Source organism: Mustela erminea, chromosome 6 (assembly GCF_009829155.1).
Source record: "Mustela erminea isolate mMusErm1 chromosome 6, mMusErm1.Pri, whole genome shotgun sequence".
Lineage (NCBI taxonomy): Eukaryota > Metazoa > Chordata > Mammalia > Carnivora > Mustelidae > Mustela > Mustela erminea.
The window spans coordinates 27,198,322-27,219,108 of NC_045619.1; the positions used below are offsets into that span (position 1 = coordinate 27,198,322).

The 20,787-nt window shown below is 33.7% G+C and overlaps 1 protein-coding gene across 1 annotated transcript in view; it reads left to right on the top strand.

The window, feature by feature from the left end:
* The window catches only part of EEA1 (early endosome antigen 1), a 120,188-nt gene that overhangs the window by 83,742 nt on the left and 15,659 nt on the right, over nt 1-20,787 (top strand). Inside the window, exons 16-22 of the mRNA XM_032346783.1 lie at nt 479-592; nt 1,797-1,952; nt 3,724-3,863; nt 8,470-8,800; nt 10,319-10,420; nt 12,205-12,399; nt 20,174-20,356. Of these exons, the coding sequence (XP_032202674.1) occupies nt 479-592; nt 1,797-1,952; nt 3,724-3,863; nt 8,470-8,800; nt 10,319-10,420; nt 12,205-12,399; nt 20,174-20,356 (1,221 nt within the window). The remainder of the gene's footprint in view (nt 1-478; nt 593-1,796; nt 1,953-3,723; nt 3,864-8,469; nt 8,801-10,318; nt 10,421-12,204; nt 12,400-20,173; nt 20,357-20,787) is intronic.

The window sequence follows — 20,787 nt, forward strand, 5'->3', positions numbered from 1 at the left end:
AAAGAAAGTAATCAAAATATTTCTAAACCTTGATTTTCTTTATTTTAGGAAAATAATTCTATTGAAAATAAGCAATATAGAATAGTATAACAGGCATAGTTATTAACTTGGAGGAAGAGGATACACATTTCTTCATATTCAAAATATAATTATTTGTTATATGAGTTATATGATAACCCAATATTTGGATGTCTAATATGAGAGAGGGAGAAGTATTTTGGTGTCATGTAGGGACATATATATCATCATGTATATCATGATAAACTTCATCATTATCCAAACATTATTAGGAGTCTTTTCTCCTACACGTTCCTGTTTGGGGGATAATCATATACTTACTTTTCAGTGTCTTAATCCTTATGTTTTTTGCCGAAGGACTTAATTTTAAAAATAATTTAGTGACAAAAGCCATGTATGTTCAAGCACTGGAAAATCGAGAACTAACTATAAATTAAATGACTGGTCGATTTTGCTACAGATTAAAGCGAAAACTGAATTACTGCTATCAGCAGAAGCAGCAAAAACTGCTCAGAGAGCAGATCTTCAGAATCATTTGGACACAGCCCAAAATGCATTACAAGATAAACAGCAGGTGAGTGAACCTGATGCAGTTTCATTCGATAACCTAATGTTTTGGTAGATGAATTAATTGCAAACATGTATAAAAACGATACTCAGTTTTATTAATGTCATGATTAACTTGCTTATTTTCTCTGATTTCTTCCTGAGTTCAGAACCTATAAAAAAAAAAATGATATGTTATCATATGTTAGCAAATGTTGAGGTTCATTAAGAATCAGTTGTAAATTAAGACAGTAACAGAATATGACCTTATCGAGGTATGATGTGTGTGTTGTAACACTGGAAGGTTTGGAGATGGTGTAGAAGAATAAGCCACCTTTATACGTTGCTGGTGATTGTATATGTTAGTTCAACCTTTTAATGGTTATAGGGAAAGCTGTTTGGCAACATATTTCAAGAACTCTGGGATTCATTTTTTAGCTCACTTTTAGTTCTTTATCCTAAGGGAATAATCATAGTTTTTAGAATGCTATTTGCATTTCTGTTAATAAAAATGCAAAAAAGTTTAGTAGCAATCTAAGAATCTAAAATAGGACATTTGGCTAAAAAGTGGTCTAGATTAAACAAAATGGAAATTTATGCAAATATAATATTTTAGAAAATAATATCACAATTTGATGATGCATTGTTATGTTAAAGATTATAATAAAACAGTATGTAAAGTGAGGTTCTCTTCCTATTTTAAAAGTATAAATCAAAAGATTGGTATACACAGAAAAGATTAAAAGGAAACTTATCAAAACATTATTAGTGGTTATTTGTGGGTGGTGTATTTAGTAGTAATTTGTATTTTGTTCTTTCAGTGCTTTTAGAATCTACAAATGAACAAGTTCATAGATGTGGTCACTGTTTTTAAATGTTATTTTTTGAAATGGCATCTTGAACATTGAAAACATTTATAATATAAAAGTGTTATTTTATAATTGGCCTATTTAATATTCTGTTGTATCTTTTGGCTCCTAAAATAACTCTTCCTAGAAAAAGTTATTGAGCGATTATGCATATAAACTTAGTATCTCATGCTGTGTACAGTCTCAGTTCAGGTCCTTTGTACTGATAAATATAACCTCTGATTCATCATTAGACTTCTTTCTAGTCTTACTACAATAGTTTCTTAAATAAAATTAGAATTTTCAATTTTACTTTGATGAAACATTTAGGCATACAATAAAGTAAACCTTACAAAGTTTTCTTCAATTGTACTTTTCTTACAGGAGTTAAATAAGATCAGTACTCAGTTGGATCAGGTCACTGCAAAGTTGCAGGATAAGCAAGAACATTGCAGTCAGTTGGAAAGTCACCTTAAAGAATATAAAGAGAAACACCTCTCTTTAGAACAAAAAAATGAAGAATTAGAAGGTCAAATTAAGGTTAGTATAAAAGATACTGAATTAACCTATATTTTCTGCTATAGTAATGGAAATTGATAACATAGAAGGAATTGAGGATCTTAAGTTTGCAAACAAGGGTAAAGTTGTCGTATAAAACATGAAATTACATATAATTTTTCAGGTCTTAATTTTGAATTCCATCTTTAATTTTATTTCTTCATTAATGGGTAGCTTTTACAAATAGCAGTTTTAACATGTATAGTGGTTTCCTTTGTAATGTGTAACTATTTCAAAGAAACAATGAACCAGGAATCTACTCTGTAATTATAAGGAATTTATCATTCTGTTGTTGTTGTTATGAAGCCTCTTGCATTCCATCATTCTCATCTCCTTACTTCCTTATTCCAATATATATATACATATGACAGACTTCTTCCTTCTTTAAACTTTACATTTATACCCTTTGCATTTTGTTTTTAGTTTGATAATAAGTTTATTCTGTAGTAAATTGCTTCTTACTTTTACACAATTCCAAGTGAAAATGTTGATTTACTAAAGGGGTTAAATGACTAGACCTATCAGAAGAGGATTTGACGTGAGTCCTTTGTCCTTTAAATGGGATCTACTATCAATTAAACAAATATTTCTCAAATTTATGTGTATGTGTATATGTGTGTGTGTGTGTGTGTGTATGTATATATTATGCTATACCTTCTCAATCAGATGAAACACTTCTGTAGACCTAATGAATATATATGTGTTATCAACACCAATACAACATGGAAGATTGTTGTATGTATACAAATCTGTTTATGGGTTTCTTTTTCTTTTTTTTTATGACCAGTGATAATAATAATGACAAATTACTTTTTGTAATGTTTGAAAAGAACAGAGAGACCATTTTATTGAAAAGCATCTAATGAGAATTCTCTTTGATATCTTTTAAAAACAGTTATTTAGAACAAGTAGTGTCTCTTGTGATTATCAGATCTTTAACATTTGGTAATTATTTTAGGAAGTATTTCATGTGTTTTATTTAGTTATTTGTTACAGAATTTTATAGTTATATCCAATATCCAGTGTAAGTGTTGAATAAGAGCCACAGTACCTAGATTGGTTTATAAAATACTTAGGGTACAAAATTATTACAACTATATAAGAAAATGTATTGCTCATTGATACTTAAACTTTACACTCAACAGCTTGATTTTGTAAATTTGTAAAAGTATACACAGTTATATGTATGATCTGTATGTGTATGAGACAGAAACTATGCAATAAAGAACAAGAATCTTTAAACCAAGAATTCAATTGACTTTATATTTAGGGTCAACAAATGTAACAAGAAGGATGACATGATAACTCCATTTTCGTTTTGAATGAATATTTACAATTAATTACATCAGTGTTGTTCACTGCTATAAAGGATGATATATTTTAAGTGGACCCACATGTGAACCTGTTATCTTGTCTTTTCACACTTGAGTTAAAACTTTTTTTCAAGTAATAGACATAATTATTTTAAGTTTATTCTCTGTTTTAGAGTTAATTTTTAAAGGTAGATACTTAGTGACTACCTGTCATTTATAAAGCCTGTGGTAGTTCCTTTGAAAGATTCCAAAATAAATAGTTCCTTTATTCAGTAATGGCTTCAGAATGGAAAATGTTTTTTATTATAACATAAATATTTTATGGTTATTATTGTGTGTTATGTCAATACCAATGTAAGTATAAACAAAAATGTTATATTTAATAATAGATGGATAATTATTGACATTAAAATGGTTACTCTCTCATATTTCTTCCATAGAAACTAGAAGTGGATACTCTTGAAGTTAAAGGAAGCAAGGAACAAGCTTTGCAGGATCTACAACTGCAAAGACAGCTGAATACAGATTTAGAGCTTAGAGCCACAGAATTGAGTAAACAACTTGAAATGGAGAAAGAAATGTAAGCTAAACTACTTTAAGGGAGGGATTATAAACTATTAAAATATTATGCTTTCAATTTTGCTATTGCAGGGCTTAAAGATTTATTTTATGTTTATGTTGATTTTATAAACTCTGTTTATATCAATGAATGAAAAATAAAGCCATCATAATAGGGTTAAATTTAGCTTCACTAGAAAGGACTGAAAATCTGGGTCATCCGGTCTCTTTTCAACAGTAGTATGGTACTCATTTATCTGAGTTAAAGCAATTGTTTTGAGTTGTTCATTGATTTGAATAAATAAATGTAAAAGTAACAAATAGAGGAGTATTTCTAATATCAGCCAAGAAGCAAATGGGCTTCTACTTTGAGAGACTATATCAAGTAGGGAATGTATACTTTCTTATAAGAAATGATCTGTTTTAGCTTTGTGATGTATCTTAACATATTAATGAGCACAAGGGAAACCCTAGAATCAGTGTACCTTTTTAAAAATTATTGAAGTAAAATTTATATACCATTAAATGCACAGATCTTACATGTACAATTTGAGTTTTAGTAAGTATATACTTACTAAAAGTAAGTATATAAGCAATAAAATGCACCCCCTTCCCCCACAACATTTTTATTACCCGTGGAGTTTTCTCAGGTGTCCTAGTCAATACCTTGTAGACAAGACAGTTCTAATTTCGGTCTCCATAGATTGCTATTATGTGTTTTTGAAATTAAATTATGCAGTATGTTCTTTTTTATAACTGCCTTTTTTTCACTTAACATACTATTTTTTAAATTCATCCATGTAGTTGAATAAATATTGTTCCACTGAATGAATATATTACAATTTGTTTATCTTTTTTGGGTGATATTTTTTTGGTTGTTTGCAGTTTTTGCCTGTTAAGAATAAAGATGCTATCAGTATTCTTAAATAAGCGTTTTTGTGAAAGTTCAGGGTGATGGTGGTGGGGCAGATACATGTTTAACTGTATGAAAAACTGCCAAACCTTTTCCCAAAATGGCTGTACCATTTTCTTGTAAAGATTTTATTTATTTATTTGTCAGACAGAGATCACAAGTAGGCAGAGAGGCAGGCAGAGAGAGAGGAAGGGAAGCATTTTCATAGTTACTTATCCTCTTCGTATTTTGCCAGGTTTCTGCAGATGGTAATTACATGTTGTAGTCCAGTAAAATCAGTTCAGTATGACAGTTTTTAACAGATGGAATAAATTACCTTGAGGAAGATTGTCTTTTCCCATTTGTACTAAGTGCTTAATGGGCCTATTTATGATAGCTCTGAGTATAAGGGTGAATTAGTTTAGAAGATATTAGGAGCTAAAAGATGAATTGATAGAAGAAATTTTTGATGTTCTTAGTGGCAGAGGGGTATCTACCTCCAGACATACCTCATATATTCATAAAAGTGCTGAGATGGGGCATCTTTTGTTCACTTCTAAGGTAGAATTAGTCTCTTTCTTAGCTTGTTCTTGATGTTGATGCTTCCATTGGGTCTTACCATAAAATCTGCAGTGGACACATAACTCACCAGAATTTTGATGGAAAAAATCAGTTCCACTCCATTTATCTGGATTTTTTCAAGGGAGGGGTTGTGACCAGTCACATTTCAGTAGACTTTCCCTTAAATGCCAAATAGACTTCTCTGACTGAGTTGACAGACTTGATCTGTGTCAAAGGTATGAAGGTTTTTTGACTCTCAGTAATAAAGATGGAAACTGAGAGCCTGGAGAGGTACCCCTGAGGGAAATGAAATAAAATCCATCAGATTGATGATAATTAAGTTGTTTGACACCTTCGTGATTTTCCCCTTGTTTGGGAGTGATGAGAAAAATTTCTTGTTTTCACATATAGTGAAGTAAGTCCTGATACTTTGAATTTGAGGGTATAGAGGTGCATTATATACCTTAAATGGTGTTCCTTCCCACTGTTAACATCATAGTTTGGGGAGCACGTATAATCTCTTATATCACCCAATGAGTAATTTGTCACTTTTAGAACCCAATCGTCAGTCCATGAAGATCACCTCTGAGCTGGTTCTTGTTCTTCTTCCCAAGGCCCCTGTGGGCACAAAGGTTCTTTCCATTTCTAATGGGTTCAAAGTAAATGGGCCCATTTCTACTCCATGTTCTAATCTCATGGTTCAGAACTCATGCAGAGGCTTCTGTATCATATTGAAGTAGGAAAACCTTTTAATACTAAAGTCTTTTTTTGCCTATATACTTTATGGAAACATTTTAATGTAATATCTTGCATTTCTACTGTACCAACTATGAAAAAAAGGCTGGGTAAACACATCCAGTGTTTCACTAAACCCTACCCCTGATTCCAGGTATCAGCCTAAAAAACAGGGCAAGGTTTCCCCTTTTTCAAGGCCCTCTTACATCTGTGCATCCAGCGCTCCTTCCAGCTCTCATCTTACAATGTATTTTCATTACCATAATATCCTTTGTGATCTTTTTCTTTGATACAAGGAGTATTTCTTTATTTCTTTGTTTATAAATTTTATTTTTTTTTTAGAGATTTTATTTATTTATTTGACAGAGAGAGATCACAAATAGACAGAGAGGGAGGCAGAGAGAGAGGGGGAAGCAGGCTCCCTGTTGAGCAGAGAGCCCAATGTGGGGCTCGATCCCAGGACCCTGGTACCATGACCTGAGCCAAAGGCAGAGGCTTTAACCCACTGAGCCACCCAGGCACCCCTCTTTATTTATACATTTATTTTAAAGATTTATTTTATTTTATTTATTTGAGAGAGAGAGAGCATGAGAGGGGAGAGGTCAGAGGGAGAAGCAGACTCCCTGCTGAGCAGGGAGACCGATGTGGGACTTGATACCCGGACTCCAAGACGATGACCCGAGGTAAAGGCAGTTGCTTGATCAACTGAGCCACCCAGGAGCCCGATACATGGAGTATTTAGAAGTATGTTGTTTACTTTCCAGATATTTGGAGCTTTTCTAGATAGTTGTTACTAACTTTTAATTTAATTCCATTGTGAACAGAGAACATGCTCTGTAAAATTTGGACTTTTAAAACTGTCTTATTTATTGCCCAGTGTATGGTTTACCTTGGTTAATTTTTCCATGTGCACATAGGTATATTCTCTGTTGGTAAGTGTTCTAAGTTTTAGTTAGTCAAGGTGGTTGATAGTGTTTTAAAAAATAGGGTTTTTTTTTGTTGTTTGTTTGAATATGGTTGATACACAATGTTACTTTAGTTTTAGCTGTACAACAAAGTGATTCAAGACCTCTATATTTTCTGCCATGCTCACCATAATGGTAGCTACCATCTGTCACCAGACAACTCTATTACAATACGATTGAGTAGGTTTCTTATTCTATACTTTTTGTTCTCTTGATATATTCATTCCAGATAATGTTTAACCTTCTATATCCTTGCCTTCCCCCAACCTCTGGTTTATTTATTACTTCCTTTAGTGCCCTTTTTAAAATTAAAGTTTTATGTGACAATGAAAGACTTTATTTCTGTTTTTCCTTCTTTCACATAATCTTATGATTTTATAATAATTATTTATGGGAAAGTTAAGTATCATAGAGATATATATCAAGTCCTAATTTTAGGGTTGCTTGATAGGAATTGTAGCTATATGAAAAAGATAATGACCTTTCTATTTAGACCTTTGAAAATCAGTGAGGTACAGTATCCTATGAATGCACTTTTCAAGACACTTTTAGAAAGTATCAAAGTAAATTTCTGGGACTTAAAGTTGAAAAATTTCCAAATTTAAATATAATTTTGGTATTGCATAAATACCCAACTTCAAATATGTGGCTGGTACATCTTTTAGCAACCTCTCTTTAACATATTATTAAATTTATACTGATTATAAAGTACATCAGAAATAGTATGCATTCAAGAAATGTTACTTTGCATCTGGTTTTATTTTCACTTTAAAAATGGTTGATCTTTAATATGTGGCATTTTTTGGTGCATAATTTCATTTTGTGAAAACAGTAAAAATTTTTAACTTTCTTAAAGCTGTATCTTCATTTCTTTATTCTTGTATTCTTCATTTCTTTATTCATTTAGGTGTAGAAAACTTACATTTAAGGCACAAATGATAACAAGTCTCTTGTATAATCTGCTAAGATCTAGAATTAAAATAAATCTTTTGTCTTTCTTTCGGTTTGAAGTGAAATATTTCTTTTTTACTTTATTTTTTCCTACATTAATCATATTTTAAAGTTTAATATCTAGAAAATAAATAATGTGTTTTATGTTTTCAAGGTAAGCGGCAAAGTGCTCTGTATGCATGGGGGCTAACACAATGAATAAGTTCTTTAAGGTACATGGAAAACCTTTTCTGGCTGTTGTAGACTTGAGGGTCAGATATATGTACAATTTGGGGGGACATCCATTGCAATAGATTAGACTGGATTTGACTTAAAGAAAATCATTTTTATCTGTCAAATGATCAGATAAATTTAAGGTGTTTTCAGTTGTGTTGTTTTATGACATTATTATTTTTACTTCTGAGCTACACAAGAAAGTTTTAAAACTCAATTATTAATTTAAAATAATAATTATTAATTTTTAATGCTAAATTAGGAATTGTAAATTATGCATTAATTTAAAAATTTGTTTCTTAAATATTTAGAGTATCCAGTACGAAGTTGGATCTTCAGAAAAAATCTGAAGCCCTTGAAAATATTAAACAAACGCTTACTAAGCAAGAGGAAGAAAAAAAAATCCTTAAACAAGAAATTGAAAATTTAAGTCAGGATACAAAGATGCAGCACAAGGAATTAAATAACAAAATTCAAACAGCAGCAGCAGAACTACAAAAAGTGAAGATGGAGAAAGAAACTCTAATGACAGAGCTTTCTGCAACAAAAGAGAATCTATCAAAAGTTTCTGATTCTTTGAAGAACTCCAAAAGTGAATTTGAAAAGGAAAATCAGAAAGGAAAAGCTGCTATATTAGATTTGGTTAGTTGTTTATGTTTACTTAGGTAGAAGTAATTTTTATCTAAAATGTACTGGTTTTTCTGCTTAACCCACTGTTGACTTTTTATCCCACATTTAAATGATTTCAAGTAATTCTTATGAGAAAAGGAATTGGGATTTCTTAACCTGAGAAAAAGATATTGGTGTTTGTGTATAAAATTTCCAGAGGCCAAGGACACTTTTAGTTGAATATACAGTTTTTGTCTATTGTTGGTATGATGTTGGGTTTGGGAGAGAGTGCTGCCTCAAGACATTTTCATAGAGAATGTAGCTGCTGGTTCAAGCATTATTCTCTTGCCTGAAAAAAAAAACCAGAAAAAAAATCAGAGGATCCTGATGACTTTTAATTCTGGTATTATAAACTTTCCAAGTTGTTCTAAATGTTCTGAATGTTCTACAACTCTAGATAATGTCATGTCTTAGAGTTACCATAAAACATATTTAAACTATATGAAATAAAAGTCACACAGTTTCAGAAAATGCTAAATGGGGAATGTATTCTCAGAAATTTTTTAACCCATAGGATGCCTGGGTGGCTTAGTTGGTTAAGCATCTGATTCCTGATTTTGGCTCAGGTTATGATCTCAAGGTCCTGGAATCAAGCCCTGTGTCTGGCTCAGTGTGGAGTCTGCTTGAGTTTCTCTCCCTCTGCCCTTTCCCCTGCTCATGCATACTCTTTCTCTCTCTCTCATATAAATAAATAAATCTGAAAAAGAAAGAAAGAAAGAAAGAAAGATTTTAATCCAGAATAACATCTCTAACAGCATGTTACATGTTACAGCATGTAGCAATATGAAGGTCAGTGAAAATGTTCAGTGGCACAAAAAATATATAATATTAGCATGTTACTTTTATGTTCCTTTCTGTTTGGAGAAAACATCTCCTATCTGTACATCTTCCCTCTTAAGTTGTGATTATTCTTTATTTATAAGAATTTAAATATATTTATATATGGTATATATAAATATATATGTAATATAAATCATATATATAATAATATGTGATTATTCTTTATTTTATTTATTGTTTAATACATTTTACAAAAATTTCCTTTTTCCATTTTCTTGACGATTGTCATTTTGCTTTTACGAGCTTTTTTAAAAAGTAGCTCCACGCCTAACATGGGGCTCAAACTCAGGACCCTGAGATCAGGAGTCGCAGTCTCTGCCAGCTGAACCAGCCAGGCGCCTCTTTTGTTATTCTACTTTTAAAATGGCATGACAAGTTAATTAATTGTAATTAATTGTGTGACCTAAAAATGTGGTTTCCAAAGTGTTCTCCTGCTGGTTGATGATAGAAGCTTTTAACCTTTTTCCATCTGTCTACCTTTATTGCTCTAATCTTTGGCTGTTTTATAACTCAAATGGATGATTCTATCCCATGCTAACCCATCAATGATTCTAGTGTATTTCCATGTGTGGATCTTACCAAGCATATAAACCAAACTTCTTAAACTTACTACAAGTATCTTCTGTATAATGTAGTTTTTATATTTTTTAGGAAAAAACTTGCAAAGAATTAAAGCATCAGCTTCAAGTACAGATGGAGAACGCACTTAAAGAACAGAGTGAACTGAAAAAGTCACTCGAAAAAGAGAAGCAGGTAAGATTTTTTTTTTCTGTAATGTAAAATATGTGAAGAATAATAAGGTCTGTATTTTCAAAATTTCACACTGATACTTAAGTCAAAGGAGGTTTATGTCTCTGTAATGTGATGGATCACAAAAAAATAGTTTAAATTTGTCGTTTATATTCTACCTGCTGCTAAAAAGATTTAAGCTAGTTTATAATAAAAGACCCAAAATAAAGGATTACAATTAATAAAGTTAATTGGGCCAATTTACTATAGAGTTATAACTAGATAATTTAGATTAAGGAACATTATTATGATTGAGAAAAATACCTTGATAGGCTTTCCATAGAAATAATATTTTAACAGCTCTTTATTTCATGGACATTTATATTTAATGGTATGTTAATGTTGCATAACAACAGATTTTCTGTGGCTAATGCTTTTATTACTCTCCATCTAAAATAAACAAGCAAATGAGTAAATAAATGGGTATAATATATAGTTGTTATTCTCTGAAGACGTACCTCTAACAGTCCAGGCATGTAGTGTTTCTATAGAGATCTGATTTGATAAAGCAGCAAAACTAGTCTTGGGAAGTCCTTAATGTGATTGTAGTCTGGTTGTTGCTTGAAAGGAGACCACTTGTGTTTTAGATGCCAGTCATTAAATGGCAAAATTATGGTGGCTTAGTGCTCGAGCTCTGAATCCATTGTCCAGATTTATATACTGGTTGTGCTATTTGCTAGGTATGCTGTCTTGCCTTGTTTTAGGCAGATTACTTAATCTCTCCATGCTCCCATTTCCTCAGCAGTAAAATGGGGCTAATAAGAGAATCTATGCTGTAGGATTATGTTAGGAGAAAATTGGGTTAATATATTTCAAAGTGTTTGGAACCATTATAACAGAATAAAATAAATGCTCAGATGTTAGCTATCATTTTATCATTGGTTATCATATTATAATCATCATCATTGTTTCACTGCCTGACTCCTGTTTTGCATAAAAGTTGGAGATAGGCTGAAGAAACCATATGTAGTGGTGAAACTTTTCAGAAGTAACTTTGAATATGGTCAACTGCTCAAGTTAGGTTCATAATGAAATATGCATAAAACATGAAAACATGACTTTGGCTGGAAGGACTGGAGATCATTGTAGTTCACATTGGCCACAGAAGAACCTCAGTGTGACTTCTATATTTTGAACAGAAATATATCATAGTAGATTATAAAAACATGGTAGTAGCACAACATACCCCAGATCTCTAAATGAGGAAACTATTGCATGGGATAGTTTAATGTCATCAGACAGATCCTAAACATATTTGCCAAAAATGATTTTAGTTCTATCAGAGTAAATATGGAGCTATTCTTTCTGATTAACCATGGCCAGTGGGCTAAGTTAGCATTTTGAGACTATTCTTGAAAGACAGTAGACATTCCAGCAGTCCAAAGATTGATACTAATATTCCTGTTTTCTGTGATACAAGGTAATACTAGTCTAGCTCATTTACAGGCTCTATCCGAACACATATTTATAAGATAGAAAGGAAGGTAAGATTAAACAAATATTAAAGATTAATCCAGCATGTTATCTAATAGTGAATAGCATCAGTTATGAACTCTGTTTGATGACAGGGATTTTTGTTTTTATTTTTTATTATTTTTTAAATTTTTTATTTTTTGGCTTACTACTTATCACCTGTGGCCGCCAGACTTAGTACTTTCTACCTAGAGTTGTGCCTGGCATGTAGAAGGTACCCAGTAAATGTGTCTTGCTTGAATGATGAATGCTAAACAGATTTTATTTTCTTTTAGACTTCTCATCATTTGAAAGTGGAACTCAGTTCAGTGCAGGGACAAGTTGTACAGGCCCAGAATACTTTAAAACAAAAGGAAAAAGAAGAACAGCAACTTCAGGGGAACATAAATGAGCTAAAACAACTGACTGAACAGAAGAAAAAGCAAATTGATGCACTCCAAGGAGAAGTTAAAATTGCTATTTCACAGAAGGTAGTAATATGGTATTTGTTTACTTTTTATGGGAAGAAAATCTTTGCAGTTAAGATAATGTGATAACACAGATGAGTTGCAACAAACAAAAATTTATATGCTCAAAATTCTTCTAAGTAATTTTTCTAAGTGTTTTAATTATGTAATTAAATATATAAGTCTGGATTTCCATTCACTAACCATGTTTTTAGATAATCTTTACTTAAAATTAATCATCTGATAGACATAAAATTACCTTTTTATACACTAATGTAACACTTAATGTTATGGGAATAATTTGTACATTTCTAGGGCATTAGAAAATTTTAAAGGATTTTAAAAATAAATGATCCATATTAAGGGAAGATAAGAACAAAAACCACAAAAGGGTATGTATTAAAGAAATTCAGGAGTGTAGGTTTCATATTGTTACAATTGTCTGATATTCTAAGTTACATCTTAATGGTTTTCATTTCTAAATGATTCTAATTTATTATTAAGCATCTATTTTTTATTCTTAAATATATTTTAATACTTGTCTGTACAGATTGACAAATGGATTGTACTTAATATTTGAACAAAAAGAACTTTCACTACTGTTGCATGTCATTTGGTCAACAGAGAAGAGAGAAGTGAAATATTTTTTTTTTAAAGATTTACTGATTTACTAGAGAAAGAGAGAGAGTGTGTGTGTGTGTGTGTGTGTGTGTGTGTGTGTGTGTGAAAGAGTGGGGTGGGGGTGTTCTGGAGAGGGGCAGAGGGAAAGAATCTCAAGCAGACTCCCCACTGAGCATGGAGCCTGCTGTGGACTCCATCACATAACCCTGTCTCACAACACTGAGAGCTTGACCTGAGCCAGAATTAAGAGTCAGGTGCTTAACTGACCGAGCCACCCAGATGTCCTGAGAAGTGATATCTCTTTTATGTAGAACAATCAAAACATGTCATTAAGAGTTAGTTATCACAGTACTAGAGAAAAAAATTTAACCTTTCAATTAGGTATTTTATGTTGACCACTGTATAACTATAACTGTGTCACTTTACAAAAGAGTAATTTTCTAATAACTCAAGAGTAGACAAATTTGCATTTTGGTGTTATATATAATCATAAGGTAGGATGTAATTATCACAATACATATTCTGTTGTATGCTTTGATATCTTGAAGTAATTATTTTCCCCCAAATTTATTGTCCTCATATCCAGGTATTCCCCAGATCTTCATTTTTATAGCATAATAGTTTTATAAATTAAAAAAAAAAAAGCCCAACTATTTTAGCACATTTTCTTCTTAATTAAATTATTAGTTACAATAGGATTTATTTTAGATTTATGATTAATGTATATTGACCATACTTTGCATGAATTTATTAGACACCTTAAGAATTATGAGATCTTAAAAAAAAAGTATTATGAGATCTTAAAAGAATTATGAGATTTTAAAGGAAATGTTTTTATTGGTAGTTGTCTTAGTTTGGATTGCTATAACAAAAATACCATAGACTTGGTGGCTTAAACAGTAACTGTTTATTTCTCACAGTTCTGTAGGCTGGGAAGTCCAATATAAGGACAAAAAAATAAATAAAAAATAAAGACACAGGCATATTTGGTGTCTGGTAAGGATCCATATCCTGGCTTATAGACGATGCTTTCTTTTTCTTTCTTTCTTTTTTTTTTTAAGTATAACTTATTTTTTTTTAAAAGATTTTATTTATTTACTTGACAGAGAGAGAGAGATCACAAGTAGGCAGAGATGTAGGCAGAGAGAGAAGGGGAAGCAGGCTTCCCTGGTGAGCAGAGAGCCCAATGTGGAGGTCTATGCCAGGACCCTGAGATCATGACCTGAGCTGAAGGCAGAGACTTAACCCACTGAGCCACCCAGGCGCCCCTAGACAGATGCTTTTTTGCTGTATCTTCATATGGCTGAGAGAGAGATTATATCTCTTATGTTTCTTCTTCTATGGATACTAATCCCTAATTACTGATTCATGAGGGCTGTATCCCATGACCTAATGGCCTCCTAAAAGTCCCACCTCCAAGTACCATCACATTGTGGATTTGGGTTTCAACATGGACTTTTGAGGAGAGCACAAACATTCAGAAATGGCTCTACTTAATTTATGTTAGTATATGGATGCTAAAATAAGGAGCATACTTTTTAAACTTGGGAAGGATAGTATTTTGGGGAGTGTTGGTGGATAACCAGTTGCTATAAATTACATTTTTAAAAAAATATTTTATTTATTTGAGAGAGAGAGTGAGAGCCAGAGAGAGAACCTGAGTGGAGGGGAGGGGCAGAGGCAGAAGCAGAAGCACACTCTCCACTAAGTAGGGAGCCTGATGCAGGTCTTGATCCCAGGACCTTGGGATAATAACCTGAGCCAAAGGCAGACGCTTAACCGACTAAGCCTCCCAGGTTAGTCAAATCAAAATTAGTCAAAATCAGAATTAGACTTTGAGTTTAGAGTAACTAGAGAATCATTGAAAGGCAAGTATAATTTGGTTTTGTTGAGGAGCACTGTAACATGGAAAGCAGGATAAATTTTGGAGCTAGGCAGATCTGAATTTAAATTTCATGTGATACACTTTAGGTTTATGGTCATGGGGGAGTCATCTTTCTCAGCTAAATAAAATGGAGTTGTAGAGTTGTTGTAAAGATTGAGAAAAAGGTTAAAATATGCAGTACTGTGCCCAGTGCAATATGGAAGTAAAATACTTATTGGCTGTTATATGGAAGTATAGCAAACTGTGATCTAAGTGTGTCGATGTGCATGGTCAACTCTTCGGTGATGGTCTGTGACAGTCACTGGCCCACAATGAAACAGGAAAAACAAATATAATGTTTAAATGTATATAGATATGTATGTGTATGCACTTATATCACACACATACATACACACACACACACACACACACTGGATATATATGATTGTTTGGGAGCCACTGATCAAGGATCCTGCAAGTAGGATCTTGCAAGTAAGTCAGTGGCCCCTGCACCAACTTTATTTGAAATCTATTGTGGGAAAAAAAAAAAAGAAATCTATTGTGGGAATACAGAATGAACAGGATAGGGCCCCCAACTCTCAAGGAGCTTATAATTTAATGAGGATGTAGGTATATAAAGAAAAAAAAAATGTATAAGGGAGAATGAAATAAGAACTTAAACAGAAATATGCAAAAATAGAACTTAATGGAAATTTTGACTGGCTTTCTAGGGAGTTAGCATTTTAATTGGGCTTTTGGAGATGATTATAATTTTGAAAGTTTAAAAAAGTAAATTAGACGTTTCAGGAGTTAAAACAATATTAGCGATGTTTCTAAGACTTAGAAAATATTGTTATAGAACATGAGCTGTTGGAGTGCATGGTGAATGGAGAAGTGAGGGGAGGGATAAGGCAACAGAACTGGATGAAGTCCGATTACAGTAGATATTGTCATTATTTCCACTATAAAATTTTAATATTGGAGTATTAAAAGATTTTTAAGAAGGGAGGAATGTGATCAGACCCACTTTAGAGCAAAAACTGGTCAGTTTGTGAAAGGTGAATTGTAAATGACTGACCCTCCTGTATTCTGCTTTGGAAGTTTGGGTTTACTTCTATTAAAACAATTATCAAACTGTTGCATTGATCCTTTTTTTTTTTTTTAAATTCCCCACTAATATATTTGAATTCCTCAAAGTTGGAGAACTGTGTCTTTTTTTAATTTTTAATTTTTTTATAAACATATAATATATTTTTATCCCCAGGGGTACAGGTCTGTGAATCGCCAGGTTTACACACTTCACAACACTCACCATAGCACATACCCTCCCCAATGTCCATAACCCTACCTCCCTTTTCCCAACCCTCCTCCCCCCAGCAACCCTCAGTTTGTTTTGTGCGATTAAGAGTCACTTATGGTTTGTCTCCCTCCCAATCCCATCTTGTTTCATTTATTCTTCCATGTTGCATCTGCACTTCCTCATATCAGGGATACCATATGATAGTTGTCTTTCTCCGCTTGACTTATTTCGCTAAGCATGATACCCTCCAGTTCCATCCACATCGTCACAAATGGCAAGGTTTCTTTTCTTTTGATGGCTGCATAGTATACCACATAGTATACCACATCTTCTTTATCCGTTCATCTGTTGATGGACATCTAGGTTCTTTCCATGGTTTGGCTATTGTAGACATTGCTGCTATAAACATTCAGGTGCATGTGCCCCTTCGGATCACTACATTTGTATCTTAACCCACTGAGCCACCCAGGCGCCCACTACATTTGTATCTTTAGGGTAAATACCCAGTAGTGCTATTGCTGGGTCATAGGATAGTTCTGTTTTCAACATTTTGAGGAACCTCCACGTTGTTTTCCAGAGTGGTTGCACCAGCTTGCATTCCCACCAACAGTGTAGGAGGGTTCCCCTTTCTCCGCATCCTCGCCAGCATCTGTCATTTCCTGACTTGTTCATTTAAGCCATTCTGACTGGTGTGAGGTGATATCTCATTGTGGTTTTGATTTGTATTTCCCTGATGCTGAGTGATATGGAGCAGTTTTTCATGTATCTGTTGGCCATCTGGATGTCTTCTTTGCAGAAATATCTGTTTCTGTCTTCTGTCCATTTCTTGATTGGATTATTTGTTCTTTGGGTGTTGAGTTTGCTAAGTTCTTTATAGATTTTGGACACTAGCCCTTTATCTGATATGTCGTTTGCAAATATCTTCTCCCATTCTATTAGTTGACTTTTGGTTTTGTTAACTGTTTCCTTTACTGTGCAAAAGCTTTTGATCTTGATGAAATCCCAATAGTTCATTTTTGCCCTTGCTTCCCTTGCCTTTGGTGATGTTCCTAGGAAGATGTCGCTGCGGCTGAGGTCAAAGAGGTTGCTGCGTGTGTTCTCCTCAAGGATTTTGATGGATTCCTTTCTCACATTGAGGTCTTTCATCCATTTTGAGTCTATTTTTGTGTGTGGTGTAAGGAAATGGTCCAATTTCATTTTTCTGCATGTGGCTGTCCAATTTTCCCAACACCATTTGTTGAAGAGGCTGTCTTTTTTCTATTGGACATTCTTTCCTGCTTTGTAGAAGATTAGTTGACCATAGAGTTGAGGGTCTATTTCTGGGCTTTCTATTCTGTTCCATTGATCTTTTGATAAATAAGCCAGCCAATAATTGTTATAAATGAATGAATCAATCAGTCTGTCAGAGTAAAGATAATGAAGGCCCAAATATGAGCCCAAAGGCCTTTATGGTCATTACTGAGACTTTGCAGAGGGCTTAGTTGAGAGCCATGGAGGTGTTAAAGAGAAAGAAAACTAGATTTTGGGGGGAAAATGTTAAAGCAAAGAAGTAGTATTCTATAAAAGAAAATATGTAAGACCAGTATAGTCTTCAAGGTGAAAAAAGATGTTCAGGAATTCTTCATCATGAAGAATCTAAACTAGAGGAAATGAAAAGGAGGTGACATGGGATGTTAATGAGATAACATATAGGGAGGTCAAACCCCATTTCCTCCATAGGTATTAACACGACCTCCTGTCAGTCTGCCTCCTCGCTCTCTTGAATGCATCCCCTTTTCTCATTTCCTAGGGCCACGGTCTTAGTGCAGGCTATTTTGTTCTCCTATACAGGCTATTACAATAGCTTATTAATAGTCATCGCAGGCTTTTCCACTTCCAATCTGTTTGTCATTCATTCATTTAAGAAGTATTACAAGACACCTGTTTTATGCTGTGGCACAATTTTAGGTGTTGGAGGTATAAGCCACGAAAAGACAAGGAACCTGTTCTCATGGAGCTTACACTTTCTTGGGGAAGAAATTAGACAGGGTGATGTGAAAGCCAATGATAGGACAGAGTCCTACTAAAGGCTGGGTGATCAAAGAAACCTCTCTGAAGAGATTTGAGTTGATACATGAAAGTCAAGAGCTATTTGTACAAAGGTCCAGGGAGACAACTAGTACGAAGACCTTAAACTAGAGAGCTAGCTTAGTATTTTCCAAAAACAGAAGACCAACATAGATTAAGTATAGTGGGAGAGAAGAAGAAGAATGTGAAATGAGCTCAGAGAAGTAGACAGGGGCCAAAGCATATACATGCAAATATATAGATTATAAGACAGTAGAGAATGATATACTTTGTTCTAAGGATAGTTAGAATCAGTTGGGGAATTTTGAGCAGAGACTGCTCAAATTCAGACTGCAGTCTGATTATGGGGAGATAAAGGAGCAAGCAGAGAAGGCAATGAAAAATTGTTGGCAGTAGTCCAGGCAGTACATGGTGATAGTATGAACTAAAGTTTTAGGAGTGGATGGTTGGGAATATATTTTGGAAGCTGAGTCATTGGGACTTGCTGATAGGTTAGATGATGAGAGACAATGGAAAGAGGAATCAAGAATAATTCTATGTTTGTGGCTTGTGCAGGTGGGTAGATGATCATATTTATGGGGGGAAAGTAGCAGCTTTTTGATGAGCAGTGTCAGGAATCCAGAGTTCTACTTGAGATAGATGTCTGTCAGTCATTGAAGTAGAGACATCAGGGAAGTACTTGATGATAATGAGCCCTGAGTTCAGGCAGAGAGTTTGGGGCTAGAGACCATAGTTCAGGAGTCAACTGTAAATAAATGATATTTAAAGCCATGAGTGTAGTTGAGATCTTCTAGAAAGAGACTGTTTATAGAATAAAAGGAGGACAGGACAGAATCCTGGGGTCCTAGAATATTTAGAGATCAAACAAAAGAAGAGGAGCTAGTAAAAGATTTAAAGAAGGAATGATCAATGAGATAGGTGGAGAGCCTAATATACAAGGTGCCCTGGAAACCAGGTTGAAAAATGTTTCTAGGAGGGAACATATCAGCTATTTCAAGTACTGCTGGGAGGTTAAGTAAGAGGTACACTAGGACGTGAATGTTGGGTTGTGGAGCAAGGGTTCATTGGGCATTTCAACAGAAGTTGCATTGAAGTTGTGTATTTACTTTAAAAGCCAAGTGCTTATTTTCATACTATGTCATAATTTGTACTTATCTCCTGAGTCTTCTTAAAGACTAAAGACAAGTTTAGAGTTTGGAGGAGTCAGACCTTTGCAAGATTTCCCTTTTCTGCCTTGCTGTTAATAAAGATGACCTGTAGAAATTTCCCAAGTTATTCTGGAATTTCAAGGAGTAGATATGATGTACTTTAATACAATAAGGACTTTTTTCCTTCTTTTACATAGAAATTTCCATTAGTTCAACCTTAAATTATGTCTTCTAAAGCATCTAACACTGCATCTTCTGTCAGAATGTGGCTGTTACTCAGTCTCCTGAGATATCGATACTTCCCAGTGAAATGCTTTTTTTCTGTATTTAATGCTTTTTTATTTTTTGTTTTTAAATTGGGACTTGCTGGATTTTGTATTTTGTACATCTTTAAGTTTGTAACTATAAGGTAAGTGAGTTACTCTTTATTAAAGAAGAATTTTCGGGACGCCTGGGTGGCTCAGTTGGTTGGGCAGCTGCCTTCGGCTCAGGTCATGATCCCGGCGTCCCGGGATCGAGTCCCGCGTCGGGCTCCTTGCTCCGCAGGGAGCCTGCTTCTCCCTCTGACTCTGCCTGCCACTCTGTCTGCCTGTGCTCGCTCTCGCTCCCTCTCTCTCTCTGACAAATAAATAAATAAAAATCTTAAAAAAAAAAATAAAAAAAAAATAAAGAAGAATTTTCAGGCATAAATACTACGAAACTTGTACTCGGGAATCTTCTTAGTTGTGTAGATTTCATTTTATATTTGTAACTGGTTTTCTATATGCAACTGTTCTAAATGACTATTGTATGTTTCAGACAGAACTTGAGAGTAAACTACAACAGCAGTCAACACAAGCAGCCCGGGAACTTGCAGCAGAGAAAGAGAAAATGTCAGTGTTACAAAATACCTATGAAAAAAGTCAGGAAAATCTAAAACAGCTTCAGTCTGACTTCTATGGGAAGGAATCTGAGCTTCTTGCCACCAGGCAAGATCTTAAGGTATAGTAAAATATATTACAAAAATGGAGTAGGTTGTTTATAGACATTCATTATATGACTGTTTGAATCCAGATGGCAAGGGAATGTTAGTATTTATGGAATATCATGATTGTTTTCTATTAAATTATTATTTTTGGAGTTACATGCTTTTTAAAAATTAAATTGTTTTATGTTATTACAACATATATATGTAAATATAGGCAATTTAAAAATAACATCTGTAACAGTAAAATAATTTGGAAGTATGGTAACTGCTATATTTTAGGCTTATCTAAAGACTTCGCTGTCTTTATGTAAAAAGGTAATTTTTAAGAAGGACTGCTGTTTGATGGGCGGTGAGGATGTACAGAAAGGGGAACCCTCTTACACCGTTGGTGGGAATGCAAGTGGTGCAGCCACTCTGGAAAACAGTATGGAGGTTCCTCAAAAAG